General features: G+C 39.7%; 1 protein-coding gene across 1 annotated transcript in view; it reads right to left on the bottom strand.

Annotated features, from left to right (window-relative positions):
* Nucleotides 1-2,542, bottom strand: part of gria3a (glutamate receptor, ionotropic, AMPA 3a) — a 65,243-nt gene extending 62,701 nt beyond the window's left edge. Inside the window, 3 exon segments of the mRNA XM_068716312.1 lie at nucleotides 1,560-1,718; nucleotides 2,135-2,242; nucleotides 2,245-2,542. Coding sequence (XP_068572413.1) covers nucleotides 1,560-1,718; nucleotides 2,135-2,242; nucleotides 2,245-2,287 — 310 coding nt within the window. The 5' untranslated portion in view covers nucleotides 2,288-2,542.
* Nucleotides 2,543-15,430: the final 12,888 nt, after the last annotated feature.

Genomic DNA, 15,430 nt, shown 5'->3' with positions numbered 1-15,430 from the left:
TCATTCACACTGTCACAAGAAATATTTCTTCTGGATGAGTGATTTTATATAATAGCTTGCTTTTGGACTCCTTTAAATGAAAAACAGGTTTATGCTTTGCACCTGATCTTGACAAGCCAAGCGTGTAATATTCATCTCTTCCTCAGTAACAACTGCTGAAGTGCCCTTGAGCTAAGCGCCGAACCCACAGCCGCCCGTATGCAATCACTCAGCAGCCGGCAGTGCAAGGCTGTGGTCGAACCGCATCAAGGTGTGAGTGTGTAAACCTTCATCTCTCTGAAACTTCTCCCTGTGGCTACTGCTATCTCCCTGCTTCTCCCACCAACAACTACATCACCTCAACAGCATTCTGCATTTGTATCACAGCCAAGCCCTAGATGTACATGGTGCAATTGTGTTAAATTTTCTTCTCTTTTTAGGCCTTTTTCTCACTTCATTAGGTTACACAGCCGTCTCTACGGCAGCTGACAGGGTTTGGAGAGCTGATCCTTTAGCGTGAAGTGTGAAGTGCAGTTGGTGGGAAGAAGGATAACAAATTAATTCTCCAGGCGGAGCTTGGTGCCCCACATGGCAGAGGATTGACTGGTAGACCAATTATGAAGCCATCTCACACTCCGCAGCCCTTCCTATCAAATCCATCATGTTTGTAGAGATGACTACATAGATTATAGCATGTTACAGTTGATATAGGAGGCTATTTATACATCAACGGTGTAGAAAGAAGAATTCACATCACTGTGCTGCTGGTATAACCATATGTGATATTTTAAATCACAGTCAAAGGGATTGCAAAACAAATAGCCTGATGGACCCAAACACGTGGACAAATGGGTAACGGCCTAAAAATGGCTGCTATCCTGCATTGTATTGAGTGGTAACAAATGACAATTATATGTTTACATTTTACAGCGGAGAGACAGGAACGTTTATGGAGAAAGACTAGATATAATGCAACAATTTGCATGATACAACCAACTTAACCAGTAGCCACCGCCGCCCCAATACACTTTATAACTGGCAACCATCGCCTAAATGGTTGTCACAGCCAGATACTACAGCAACCAGAATAGCAATGTTTGTTTTCCCCACTTCCAAGTACAGTCATCTAAATGCTGCTCATCAGTGTCTCTGGAATTACTGAATTACTCAGTTTACAAAATCACTGTGTTTGGCCAATTACAGGCCCCATCATGCTCATCCAGCAGGTGAGTTTTGGATGGCATGACAGAGGAGTTTTTGTATTAGCTCAGACCCTTGGCAGGTGTCTGTTTTTCTTTCTTTTTTTAAGCCCAATCCATTTTATTCAAACACCAATTTCAGCTCATAAACATTTGTGTCATTTTCCTATTGGCCAATGAGACACTTAAGTCACATATTTCACATATCGTGTGTTTGAGTGTTAGAGTGCATAATTACTTCTGGGTACACTTTTAAAACGAATAATAGCATCATGTTTTTTTGTTTTTTTTACCATAAACAGTGAAATCAGGAGGTGTTCCTGCTGTTCTTATGCAGAGAAATTGCTTATCGACCTGTTTCAACAGTGTGTAACTACTCACAGGCGTGTGTGACAGAGAAGCTGTTGGAGGACTCCAGGTTGTCAACATTGTAGTTGAGGTGGAAGGGTTTCTCCGTCGCATTCTGGTTGGTGTTATACAGCTGGACAGCAAACCTGAAGGCGCTGTGCTCCTGCACCGTAGAGCGCATGAACAGCCCGCCTACAGGAAAGAAAATGTCACATATAACAGCGCTCTAATCAATCCCAACATACATGAAGAATGCACTTTTGTTTTTTACTCCCGTGGTCAGGATATTACTTAGAGTGAGGGCAGTGGCAATGCGTTAATATTATACAAATAATTGACCAGTTATTCTAAAGTAAGCAAATTAATGTGTTAGCCTGTCACTCACTAAATAAAGCACTGCAGATACTGAAACGTTTGCACTATTTGGATCAACTCTATTTTTTTATTTATTTTTACCAAACTGCCTCCAAAGACGCACAGATGAAAAGTGAACTTGGTGATGAATTATGCAAATAACCCAATCAGTGCGACTTGAAGAGACGTGTCCTATTTAGACCATGTGAACAAAGACATGTATATGTGTAGTCAGAGTATCCCATCGAACTTACCGATGTTGATTTGGTTTGGAAACCCTCCCAGCGAGTCCCCCCAAAGACACAATAAAACAAGGACTGTCGCTGTTGTGCGATGCCACATTTTTCTCCGGGAAGTGAAATCAACTCCTGGTCTGGATGTGACAGAGGGAGAGCGGGGAGAACCATGTACACGGGCTTGTACGCAAAGAAATCCACAAGATTGCGGCGGGTCTCGGTCTCTCTCTCTCTCTCTCTCTCTCTTTCTCTCTCTCTCTCTCTCACTCACTGTGTGCACCCACGCTGAATGTGTGCCAGCGCAACTGCAGCGCCAGCCCTCTACCTCTTCTGCAGCTGCTGGAAACCTAAATCCAGTGTTTTATCTCAAAGATGGAGGTGGCGGAGGAGAGAAAAGCGTATCTCCTTACTGTGGATGAGGACCACTGAAAAGGGCCAGAGAGAGCGCGAGAGAGAAGGAGAGAGAGAGAGAGAGAGAGAGAGAGAGAGAGAGAGAGAGAGAGAGAGAGAGAGAGAGAGAGAACGAGAAGAGGGAGGAAGGGAGGGATGGAAGGGGGGTGGGGACGTTTATCAAACTTGGTCTGACGTTGAATTATAATAAGAGCAGCCTCCCGTCTTCCTCCTCACGTCACTGCAGAGTTGGTGTGTGAGGCAGTGCAGCCTTTGCTGGGTTTTGGTGTTTGTGTGTGTGTGTATGTGTGTGGTGCAAAGGCAGAGCAGCACACACCAGCATCCTCTTAGTATGGACCAATAGTACACTGCTGACTTGTGTGTGTGTGTGTGTGTGTGTGTGTGTGTGTGTGTGTGTGTGTGTGTGTGTGTGTGTGTGTGTGTGTGTGTGTGTGTGTGTGTGTGTGTGTGTGTGTGTTTGTATCCAATGTGTGTGTACACTGGCCCTGTAGGTCTCTATCCTTTTTTTCCTTCTCAAATACATCTCGTCTCCCTCCCTGTTGTGATCAGATGTGTAGCCGCACTCTTGCAGCAGTAGTCCTGCACACCAGCAGCACAATCTTAGGCCGTCCCCTGCAGGTGTTTGAGTGCAGAGAGTGGGAGCTAATGAACTGATGTATCCCTGTTTAAACTATGGTTGCCAAGTGTCCTGACTAATGCTATATATTAGAATCTTAATTGACTTACTTTTGTTACACCACTCCGAGAACCATTATGATGTAGTGGCATGTTTCTCAGTGGTAAATCAACAACAACAACAAGTGGCATAAACAGTTTTTCTCAGCTATACATGCACCACATAATCTACGACTTACTTCATCATTGAGATATAGGAGTAGGTCCATTTCTTCCACTGACAAACTGGAAACAGAGGCAACTTTCTGTGGTAAAAGATCAGTGCAGTACATCTAGATTTTCACTGTCTGCCTATTGACATACATTCAGGCACTGTGTGGTATTGTTGTCAGTCTGAAGGAAGTATTCCTTTAGCCAGCATGACCCTGACTCACGAAATACAAAACATGATGAGATGCCTGAATATATCATTAATTATCATACGATTAGTTGTTTGTCTTTAAAAATTGGCTGAATCTGAGAGACAGCAGAGAGTCTACAAGGGCGGGATCATGGGCAGGCGGATGTTTTCAGAGAGTAGAGACTTAATCTGTTTGTAGTTTAACATGATCCGTCCAATTATTAAACCCTGCACACGACAAGGAAGTTGTGTTCCGCCATTGCAGTCATGACTTGCAGGAGCGTAATTGGAAATCACAAACATCAGACGCAGTCATCTCTATCACCTAACGAGTTGATTGCCAGGCAATCTGTAGTCTTAAAACTTAACGATGTCAGCGAACCGGCAGCTAATCTCAAACATGCTACTAAAGCAGGTCTGCCTGGTTTGGCTCTTTTTTTTTTTTACTGCTTCTCATTTAGAAGGCTGCAGTTCTGTTTACTTCTGTCTAAATCAATACAGATGGTAATGTCAGCAGCCTGTGCTAAAGACTGCATGTAGGATTTTACCAAACCACACCGCTATAGTGACTTTACAGCTGATTTTCAGTTTTTGACATTTCATAGTGCTTTTTATTATACTGTAATGTGTAATTTAAAGCACTTTCTGTACACCACACTGCAGTACTGTACATGATTTAAAAACAGTTATTGAACTCCATTTTCTTGAGGACAACCACTCTTCTGCCTGCAGTTCATTCTCTTTAATCGTTTATCTAGTTCAAGACATTAAAGTTAAATCACTTTACTCCCTTCAGTATTGTTTACTCACTGTGGACGACTCTTACATCCCATTAGATTAACTGAGCAATACAATATCAATTATGCTCACAAAGCGAGATTTGTTGGAACAAGAGTGTAAGTGTGTATTATATATATATATATATATATATATATATATATATATATATATATATATATACACACACAATATATGTGTGCTGGAGTGGTAGAAATCATTACAGCTTCCTATTTAGGCTGCTGAAAAACCAGCACAGCAGAACGAATACAGAGTATGTGCTTATTGATCTGGATGTGATTTAATGCTTGGCATACAACTCATCTTTCACAGGACACAGCGAGTAGTAACAACTGCGCTATAATTAAGATAAATTTCATGAGTGAAAACAATGTCTGGATGGTATGACCTTTTCGCAGACATACAACACTGTTTGTATGTCGGTTGTGGATACGATCCCCCCCCACACACTTGAAGAATGATCCAATTTGTTTCAGTCTGCTCTGTAGCAGACTGAACAGTTCCCCATGCTGTTGAACCAGATAAGGATTATACGAAAATGATCGGTGTGGTGAGAGGGGCTAAACCTTGTTTCAAAATAAATAAAAAGAGTTTCTTTGAACCCTTCTTTTGACTTTGAAAAATAAAAAAATAAAAAAAAACAACCTTACTACAATATGTCTAAAGAAACAGCGTTAGATTGGTACAACCTGCTAAATACCCAACAATAAACCTAAATATCTTAGTGGAACTTCTCATAAAACCCTGAAACAGAGACAGGACTGTTGTCCTCTACATATGGAAAAACTTTGATCAACCGTGGCACAAGTCAAAGTTAAAGCTATTAACAAAAGGAATACTAAAAATTAGGACGACGGGAGTAGTCGCCCCAGCTCCCCCCAAAAAAGTGAGACTCAGGGCCTGTGTGCACATAGAGTCTTTTTCTGGCAGAGCTGGGGAGCTCATCATCCCAGCGTTCCATCAAAAAAGTGCCATGAGAACCTTTTGTTATGTTTCTAGACAACAATATCGTGGCAACATAACACCACTCTAACCACTGTCGTATGATAGACTTGCATCACCCCTTTTGCTTGTTATTACCTATTTGGTCTACTTTCTATTTGTTTGTTTTTTTTCACCATCAGCACCAACCGGAGAATGCTTGCTTCACACTTTGTTTAAATGAGCTTGTCACCGCTAAATCTGACAGCTGTAACAGCAGAGCAAGGACGAGTGATCTGTCGGAGACGTGTACGGGAAAGAAAGCACACGCTCACAAACACTCTGTTGTTGTCTGCCCGGCCCATCCGTCTCCCACAAATGGTCTTTTGGTCTTTGTTATGATAGTGTCTTATGACATATAAAGCTCATGATAGACAGACACGGCCAAAACAAGCTTCTCCTCAATTGTCTTCAATAACATCAGCAGTATTTTTCAGCTTGAAGTGCTCAGAAGGCTGCACAAAAAAATGGTGCGGCTGCAGCATACACTCGCTCATCATTGGAAACAATTGAAAGAAGAAAAGAAAAAAACGCAATGTGGACACAGGCCCCAACTTACCTTCAACCAAAACAAAAATAACAATACCCGCCGATCATTAACATGTGTCACACTCTGACACAAGCACATTTCTCGGCAGGGAAAGTAACCTAAAGGGAGAAACTTTGTTGCAGTAAATCAATCACTATACGTGCTCAGAATGAAGATTATGTATTTGCCATTTTTTTATTATACCTTCCTTAATGAGTTGGTTTGAAGATACAGCATTTCAATAAGTGCTAGATAAGTCTTGAGGAGAGCATTCAGGTTACCATCACACTGCCTCCCCGGCTCACCTTGGGCATGCTTCCCACTTCCCACCATGGCAAATGAGATCTGCTCAGGGAGTCTCTCACTCTCTGTCTGATACACAGCCTCTTTAGCAGGATTCAACTGAGTGTAAATGTCAGCAGGTCGTTCCAGAACTTCATATGGAGTTTAAGTAAAAATGGCATTTATGAGGTGTCGACCATATGGTGGGTGCAATAAATAGCATGGTGTTGTTCTGGCACTGGTCCAAGAGGCTAACCATGTGAGCAATGTGATGATGAACCACAAACCCCTGCACTGTTATAAGCGAATCTTAGGTTGGATTTAAAGTAGAATAATGTGTCCACTGTGACACCAACCACAGATATCACAGAACAAACATGTTCAATCACTTGTCAATCTATCAAAGTCTGTGAACTTAACCTTGTTTTATATATAGCGATGGCTTGTTATAACCCACAGAATTATGCACACCAGTTGTAGGCCTCAGGGAGCAGAATGGCCTAAATACAGACAGTGTAACACGTAGCACTGCTAACAGAGAGCACAAAGTTACAATCAGACACATCAGACATCCACAGTAATTAAGTTATCAAAAAGGCAACTGATTTTATCTCAGTTGTAATTATTCTTTAAAAGTCAGTGTGAACACTCCTCAAACAGATGGCAATATAAAAATGAAAACCTATCAGGCTCAGGTGTCTGCATCCATTTCATAATTTCTGAAGCATTTAGCAAGGTAGGTGTGTATTTTTTACATAGCTTATTAGTTTATTAATTCATCTAATTAGCGCTTTAGGGATTGGAACTCCCCCTGTTTGTTTAGCAAAAGTCCCTGCTTTAGTGTCATTACTCAGAGCTGGAACCTGTGAAATTGGATGTGGATCTTTGCAGCAACATGCGCAGCTCTGCATTTCACATTTAAGACGACATTAGGGCCAAAGCCTGCCGGGAGAATTGAAAAGTGCACAGCAGAAGTGCTTTGATGCATGCGCGGCCTCATTTTCCCGGGGCAGATAACATAAATGAGGGTTGGCATTGGATAATTAAAGATGAGAGCTCCAGTTGTAAACAATGTCTTCAATACCAAACAGTGAACTGTGTAAGTAGAGACATTATTTATTCTTGGTCAAGGATCAAGAGGGAGCAAATACAATCTAATAAAGTGTGATCTACGTGTTGATCTACTGGATGCTCAGCAGATCAGACTGCAGCATCCTTTGCGATCACAGTTTTCCTTCGCCCCCTAATATTATACAAAGAGAGATGACCTGAGGAAATAGTGTGCAGTGGATTAACTAGGAATAATAATACATGAGCCAGAGCCCAAACCAAAACCATGGACAGTATGCCACATGCCTGCAAAGTGGCTCCCAAGAGAGGTTTTACGTGTAACTTAACAATAAAGTAATGCCCCGTAAAATTCCTGAGATGAAATAATGATATCGTACTTTGTGTTATGGTTCCCAAGGTCAGGGGCCAGGCTGCAACAAGGCTTAAGCTCCCCAGAAAGGTCAGGAGATAAAAAAAGCAGGCTGAGTGCTATAAAAATGCATGATAAAACCTTTCATGTTTCAGGCTTCCTGTAAATTGCTCATATTTATGGCTCAACATAGAGTTTCAGTTACAGTGATTGCGCCGGGCCTCACAACATCTCACATCTTACAGCACATCATCATTTTATCGCTCTTCTCTTGGAGATTGTCCGTTTGATCTTCACCATTCAAAACCTTATTTAATGATGCGTTTTCCTTCTAATCATTATAGGCAGTTCTGATACCGTTATATATGTATGTGTATATATATATATATATATATATATATAAAAAAATATATATATATATAAACTTAAACCTATATATATATATATATATATATATATATATATAGGTACATATATATATATATACACATATATATATGTATATATACATATATATACATATATATATATATATATATATATATATATATATATATATATATATATATATATATATATATATATATATATATAGGTTTAAGTTTCAGCGCAAAATAAATGTGTTTATGAGCGGAAACAAATAGAACAAATAGGGCTCCAGAGTGCGACTAATCATTAGCATTGGTCGCACTGGGGCGCCTGACATTCAGCAGGTCTGTCCCTGCGTGTGTTTCTGTTTGTGAAACCGCGCCCTGTAGGCCTACTCCTGCTAGAGCAACATCACAACCTTAAAACATACCGGTAATTCAAAATGAAATTAACTATTGATTGTTTGTTTTTTTTAATCAAGAAATATGCTGCAATGCCCGTTACACTTGTCCCCAGCCTAAAAGGCCCAGTCCAGAATCATCATCATCAGAGGTAAAGGCTCCCCCACCTGTCTCCCCTGTCCACAGTAACATGCTTAATCCTGACCAGAGGCGCTTGATCCCTTTCAAGTGGATAGGAGGGCAAAAAGACACTGTACATTTAATAACACAAGACAACTTTACTGTTAATTTCTTCTCTACTTCCATATTCAACCGTTGTTTGCTCTGAGTTTATCCACCATCACACACTCTCTCCACCATACAGCTGCTAAGCATATAATAGCTACTTTTATATCAATGCAAATATGGAAATATGTTGATTGCACTTAAACCCAGCCTTGACTATATTCACATGGTAATATCTCAAGCATCAAAGCCATCACGCCAGGCTTATTATTATTATTTTATTATTATTATTTCTTCATCTACTATTTTTTTTTGGGGGGGAGGGGTCATAAAGTGGACAAGGTCCAACATCTTCAGCAGAGATGGCCTCATCTGACTCCTTAACATTTATCTGCACCTGTATTCCTGTTTACTATCATTTAGTCACATAATACACAAAAAAAGTATTATTGTAGCGCCAAGTGGTGCAGTGAAAAAACTTGGGTTGCACCTAAATAATGTGCTGCTGCCCCTAAATGAAAAAGTTAGGCACATTAGTGCAGCCAGTGTTTAAGTTAGTGTGGAGCCCTGAAATATCTTTTAGAAAGTGCAAGCAGACAAACCTGATAGAGTGATAATGTGACAGAACCAGTGACACCAGTGTTACAGTGTTGAGTACAGAGGCTGCTGCGGGCAGAAGGAAACCAACATACAATATTTCTCTGGAGCACGGTACAGATGTGTCCTACCATGACTCCGGTTTTAGCTGGCAGCTCGGGGTAATCGATCCATTACAGTGTGTCCACAGCAGACGATGTATCTGTGTTTGTCCTTCAAGCGATAACTACAGAACCTCCTGGAAGATGGATACTGTGAATATAATTAATGTATGAATTATTGTACTGTCTGTCTCTTCTCCTTTTTTCAGTTCTCTAGAGCTCAGCTCTCTTGTGATAGAAGTAGACATCACTTTATATTAAGTGGTTACAAGATCTTCTAACACAAGTTTACAAAACTTTTTCCTTTGAGGTCGTTTTCATTTCTTTTCCATTTTCTGTTGGTTTAGAAGACCCAACTTTCGCAAGGATTGTATGTGTTAAATGTGCAATTATAGTAAGAAAGAGACAAATTAGTGACTTATATCATTAATCACTGCATACCGAAGAGTTTCTCTGTGTGACTACACTCCTGGGGGAAAAAAAGAAAAATAAATTGTGACAGCTTATGAGGCTGCGAAGCTAAATGTGGATTCTAACAAGCTGATGTTTAGCAGATATAATGTTTATCATGTTCACAATAAGTGCTAATGAGCACATGCTAACACTGGACACACACTATCACTGTTTATGGGCCTAATGAAGGAAGTGTGTACATGCCACCTCGCAGATTTACTGCAGTAATAATATACCAAGCTGTGTGCACTTAATACAGTACATTATGTGTATATGCCTTCATAAAGTATTGAACCCACATTTCACTTTGCTGCATTCTTAAGTGTTGAAGCTTAAATTCAAACTGTGAATCTACACACATACATACTATTTAGGAGAAAACAAATGGGAGCTCTGCCATGGAAGCACTTATAGATAATTAACCGGATTTTAAAATCAATTTAAATGTGCAGAGAGACAGCGTTAAGAGGCTTTAATGGGAAGAAAGTATTCATAAGGACACTTTGCTTGGAGGCTGACGGCAGAATTTCAAACAAACTGAAGAGGAATTTAAGGGTGACGGTGCTACGCAAATAGAAAGTGCATCAAAATAATCTAAACAGGCTGTGACAAAAGCATGAGCAGGAATGAGAAAATCCTCAAATAACTCATCTTAAAGCACTGATAAGATGTTCACTGAAGACCTGGCATGACTCAAGAGATACTGTAGCTGATCACTTCCCATCCATCTTCACCAAACTGGAGCAAATCTGGAACGGATAATGGGGCAAAATCCCAAACTTCAAATGCACTAAGCTGACCAAGACTCAGAGCTACACTCAGAGCTCAAGCTCATTAAAAAAGTAATTCGCAACTGAACATGTATCTGACTGAGATACTGTACTTCTGTATTACTTTTCAATAAAAGGCCAAAACTGAAATGAGCCAGGAAGGACCCATCAGCGACTGCATTCATTCCAGGTCCGTTGCTGATCTTCGATTCATTACCGATTAATCTGCTGATTATCTTCTCAAATTATGGTTTGTTTTGTCTTTTTTTTATATTATAATTTTCAACAGCCCAAGGTGACATGTCTTAACAAACAGTCCAAAACCCAAAAGTTTTCATGCACAAAAAACAAGCTGGAACGAGCAAAAGCTTTTGCTTCAAATGTTTTTTTGAATGACTATTTAATTACCAAATCGAATAATTGACTAATTTCTTTTGAAAACAAAAGTAATTTCTTTCAGCTCTCTGTAACAACACAAGCTTTCTCTCCCAAGCAGTTGTCATAGCAATCACAATGATGATTGGGGAGTATGATGTCCTAGATTTATATTTGTTCTACGATACATTTGCTGCAAACTGTAAATCTCCACTCCCTTAAAATCACTCGCAAAGTATATAGATACTGATGCAGACAACACAATCTGTTACAATCTAATGCCAAGTTTATGCTTCACTCCCTAAAAGATCCTACTGCATCTTCACACAACCCAGTTTAATGTTACCTGTTATGATGTATACGAGTCTGTCTCAAGGGCCGCTGAGAGTAATCTGTATTTAGCTTTTTACTCGAAAAACTACGTACACTATGAATAGATTTTCAATGAGATAATCTCATAAAAAAATATGTAAAATCACTTTAGATGATCTTATCTTCCATCTTAGATTTCCTAACACCTATTATCATAGCGTATCTGTTGAACAAAGGGAAGCTAAAGGCAATGTTTTTATGTAGAGGAATAAATTGCAGCGCTTTGTAATCATTAGGCTCATTTCTTTAAGACAAAAAATTGAAAGGTATTTGTTGTTTGCAGATGGAAAAATTAATTCGGCAAACTACTAGTTCCTTTCTTCTTTGCATGGTGAAAAACTGTGATAACATAATTGAAAAGATTCTATTCCGGTGGGGGTAAAAGTCCACTTGTCCATTACTATATTGAGCATGTAATTAAACTGTCACATATTAATCCTCTCAAACGCAGCAGCAACTGAAACAAATTATATTTTGTAGAACAAATTTCTCGCAAATGGAGAAAAAAGTGAAATGAAAGTCTTAAAAATCGGGTCATTACGAAGTCCTATTCGAACAGCATGTTAGTAACCAGAGGGAGCTAAGGTGCAGCAGCACAGAATATTAATGGAAATTTGATTAAACATTTTCATATCTTTATGTGAATATCCCTCAGGCAAAGCGCTTACAGAACAAAACAAATTAGCCTGGCAATTATAATTATCGATGTTCTGTTTTCTCTTTTTCTGCCTGATGTGATCTCAACAACAGATGTTTTAAAGGACAGAACTAACATTAGACTTTCTGCCCTTCGGCTGACTTTCCACTTATGTTCTCCACAGTTCATATTCCCTCTAAAACTGTGGAGTAAACACAGGACACGTCATGTGATGATCTAATATTTTCAGTGTTATGACAAATATTCAATGACAATTTTCTGAAAACAAATAGTGAAAATGGCTCGAGAGTGCTGCGGGTTTTTTTCTCCCCCATTCTGCTCATGCAAGTAGTGCCAGTAGAAGCTGATCCCAGTCTAAATTGCTTGTAATCTCATCCAACAGCAAAGCAGTTTTTGAATGCAATGTTTACGGCCAACATTTCCCAATGCTCCAAATACAAAGAAACCGGGCACCTCTGACTGTATTTTAAATGCATAGTCGATGCTCAGAGAGGTTATTTAAACATAAGCTCATTAAATACAAAACTAAAGTGGTGAACAGACGGCTACAGTGACACTGATGGAGATACTAAGATACTGATTCCTGATGAAGTGGACAAAATATGATGCTAATTGCAACCTACACAGATACAAGTACATTTTATATCTAGTGATTCACACTATTTTCGTTGTACAAGATAATCTATGATCTTTTAAGGTGGGCTGCAAGTCCGCAAGGGAAAAACAGGTAACATTTGAAAGGTTTTTGATATCTAAACAAGCAGATGAGTGCGCATATGGGTTATTAAAAATATAAAAATGTTTACTAATACATTAGTAAAAAATTTCAAATAATTCTTACGTTTGTTGACCACATAAGTCAATACACAGTATATGTCAAGAATAAGGAATTGCACACCAATTCAAATCCAAACATTTTTAGCAGATCCTGGATTGGATCTTTTGAATTGAAGTTGCTGTGCAGGTGTTTCTCTTGACATGCGTTTCAATAGCTTAGTTTGTGCACACACATAACTGCATAACTCCATCCAAATGAGTCACCAAATGTTAATGAAGTGATTCCACCTCATGTCACTAATCATGGCTTTAATCAAGACTTTACCTAATTTACTTTTTTTCCATTTGAGTTTTTTGAGCAGCTAAAACACATGCAGACCGAGAGCCTTTTTTCTTTTGCCGCAGTGTGTGAACAAAAGGTGAGACGTATCCTTTACAACATCTGTTCATTCATTCATGCGTCTGGTAAACACCGCCAACATTTCACCGCTGCGTTCCAAAATTACACTGATCATCCCAAAGGGAAACTGCAATTACAGCCGCAAACAAGATGGCTGATTGGCACAGGTGGAGACCTCATCATGCATGGATGACACCATGTTCACATGATTTCTTTTTAGAAAAGAAATCATGTGTGGAATCTTGCTTTTGACCTTTTCCATAGAAGGCTTCCGGCTAATCTTTGTATTTATCTGAAAATATTGAAATGTTCACTGTACTCATATGCAGTGCAGTATAATGGTTATGGGTTTTCTTCGATTTTATGAAAAATCTATAAATGATTCACTTCAATCACATTATATCATATACACTTGTATCACAACAAAAAAACAATAATACACCTACTCTAAGAAAATAGTTAGTGTAAATACTGTTGCTGTAGTTTGAAGATTGGACACTTCAGTCCACTGCAACCCTCCATACAATGCCCCACATTGCCTGCAAGGTTACTTGGCTGCCTTTCCTCACAAAGCTCCTCCGTGGCTCCTACCCTGTAGCATGGCCTGCCACAGCACCAGGCTCTGATGCAGCATGCAGCGCTGGTGGTCAACACCCCTGACTTAATGGATCACATCAACTTCACGCACTGCTTCAAGTCGTGCTCTGACCGCCGGCCTGCAAGAACTTTGCTGACTGAGGATGTGATGTTCTTTGTAGCTCGTAATCCTCTAATCTACACTAAAAGCAAACTGCACACAGGATTTAGCATTCCAGAGTGCTGGGATGTCCTAAATATTTGAGGAACAGCTTTAATGTCCTTGAGAGAATATACAGTGGTAAAAATTTACCAGTTTTGGGGATTTCTGTCTCATATTCCAGTCACTGGCTGTAGCAAACTTGAATGAGGACTGGTCCCTAGAGGACTCGACTTTGGGGACATTTGGCAAAGTGTGACAGAGCGTTTTTCGCAGGAGGAGGATTAAGTTTCCACAACGCTTCAGACGTGGTGTGAAGTTTGACTTTGGCTTTGAGCAGTTAGCAATGCAGAAGTTTGCGGTGTGAGCAGCACAGATAGAAAACCTGAAGCAACAAGCTATGAAGTTGTGCCTTGAAATATCATCAATATAATCTATCAATAGGAAGCTGGTCATCTGGACCATGACGTCTTGCAAAGAGCACCTGACCTCTGGCAGACATTTCTCAATGCGGTGGAATCGCAATTTATTTGTAATCATTTGGATTGCATTGACTGTCTCATAAATATTCGATACAATAAGGTTTAGCAATAATAAGGCCATTAATAATTTCTTGAAAGTAAACCAACGACATGAAGTGAAAGGGCAAAATTCTTTCCACAGCATCCGAACGGTGGAAGGAACCTGCAGGTGTGGGCGTTTTGTTTACACCAGAAAAGGAAATCATAGAACTGAGCTTTGACGACGCTTGATGACAGGCAGGACCGATGACAGCAGATGTTCGGATTTGACACGCTGCACTCTGACAGCACAGCATCAGAACCGGGGAGAGGAGGGTTCATACACAGGCACACAACAATACTTTGCAATCTATCAATAAAACAACATTTTTTTTGTAACCAAACCCCCCATGTTAGTGCTGCTTGGAGTCAGATATGTAAAAACACAGTTGGTTGGCACTCACTTGTTTGTTTGAACCACTAATTTTACATGCCATTAGATCTGAATTGTTAATAAAAATCCGTCTGGAGGTTATTGATTGGTTTTTATTACCTCATTTATTTCATGTCTTGTCTGGATTGCAATGCGCTACTAAATTATTTATGAGGTTAACCATGGTGTTCATTTGCTCTCTCCACACTGGCACACAGGCAGTGAAGACGTATAAATGCATTTATTCAGGCTGTATATATTGTGACATTCATTTTTGCAACATGTGTGGAACGGAGCAAACATTTTGCGTCGTCCTGAAAGTTTTACACCAGAATCCTGTGTGTTTTGCCATTTATGGAGAATCTGAGTCCAGCATTAAATGGTTCTGGACAGGTTTACTGTTCAGATTGATTCAAGAATTAAGTTAAGTAGATATTACAGTTACAGCCGCCCACACTTACTGCCCTAGTTGGAGGTAAGAATCACCCGTATAACCATTAGAAATCAGATTGCTCTTCGCCCTCTTCAATTATATTCCAATAAATAAACTGCACTTTGAAAATCAATGCTGGAAATCACTGCATGCTCTGCTCTCACCTTTGACAACATCGCCCTCTGCTGGTTATGAACTGTACATGACACATGATTTGCTTAACAATTATTTTTCTTTCAGCAGTAGGCCTAATTGAAGATTTGCTATCATGATTAACA

The sequence above is a fragment of the Cebidichthys violaceus genome, unplaced genomic scaffold, assembly GCF_023349555.1.
Source record: "Cebidichthys violaceus isolate CVI_PGR_0920_01 unplaced genomic scaffold, fCebVio1.0.p SCAF_20, whole genome shotgun sequence".
Classification (NCBI taxonomy): domain Eukaryota; kingdom Metazoa; phylum Chordata; class Actinopteri; order Perciformes; family Stichaeidae; genus Cebidichthys; species Cebidichthys violaceus.
The sequence above is the reverse complement of the archived record's forward strand: the minus strand, read 5'-3'. Positions and strand labels throughout refer to the sequence as shown.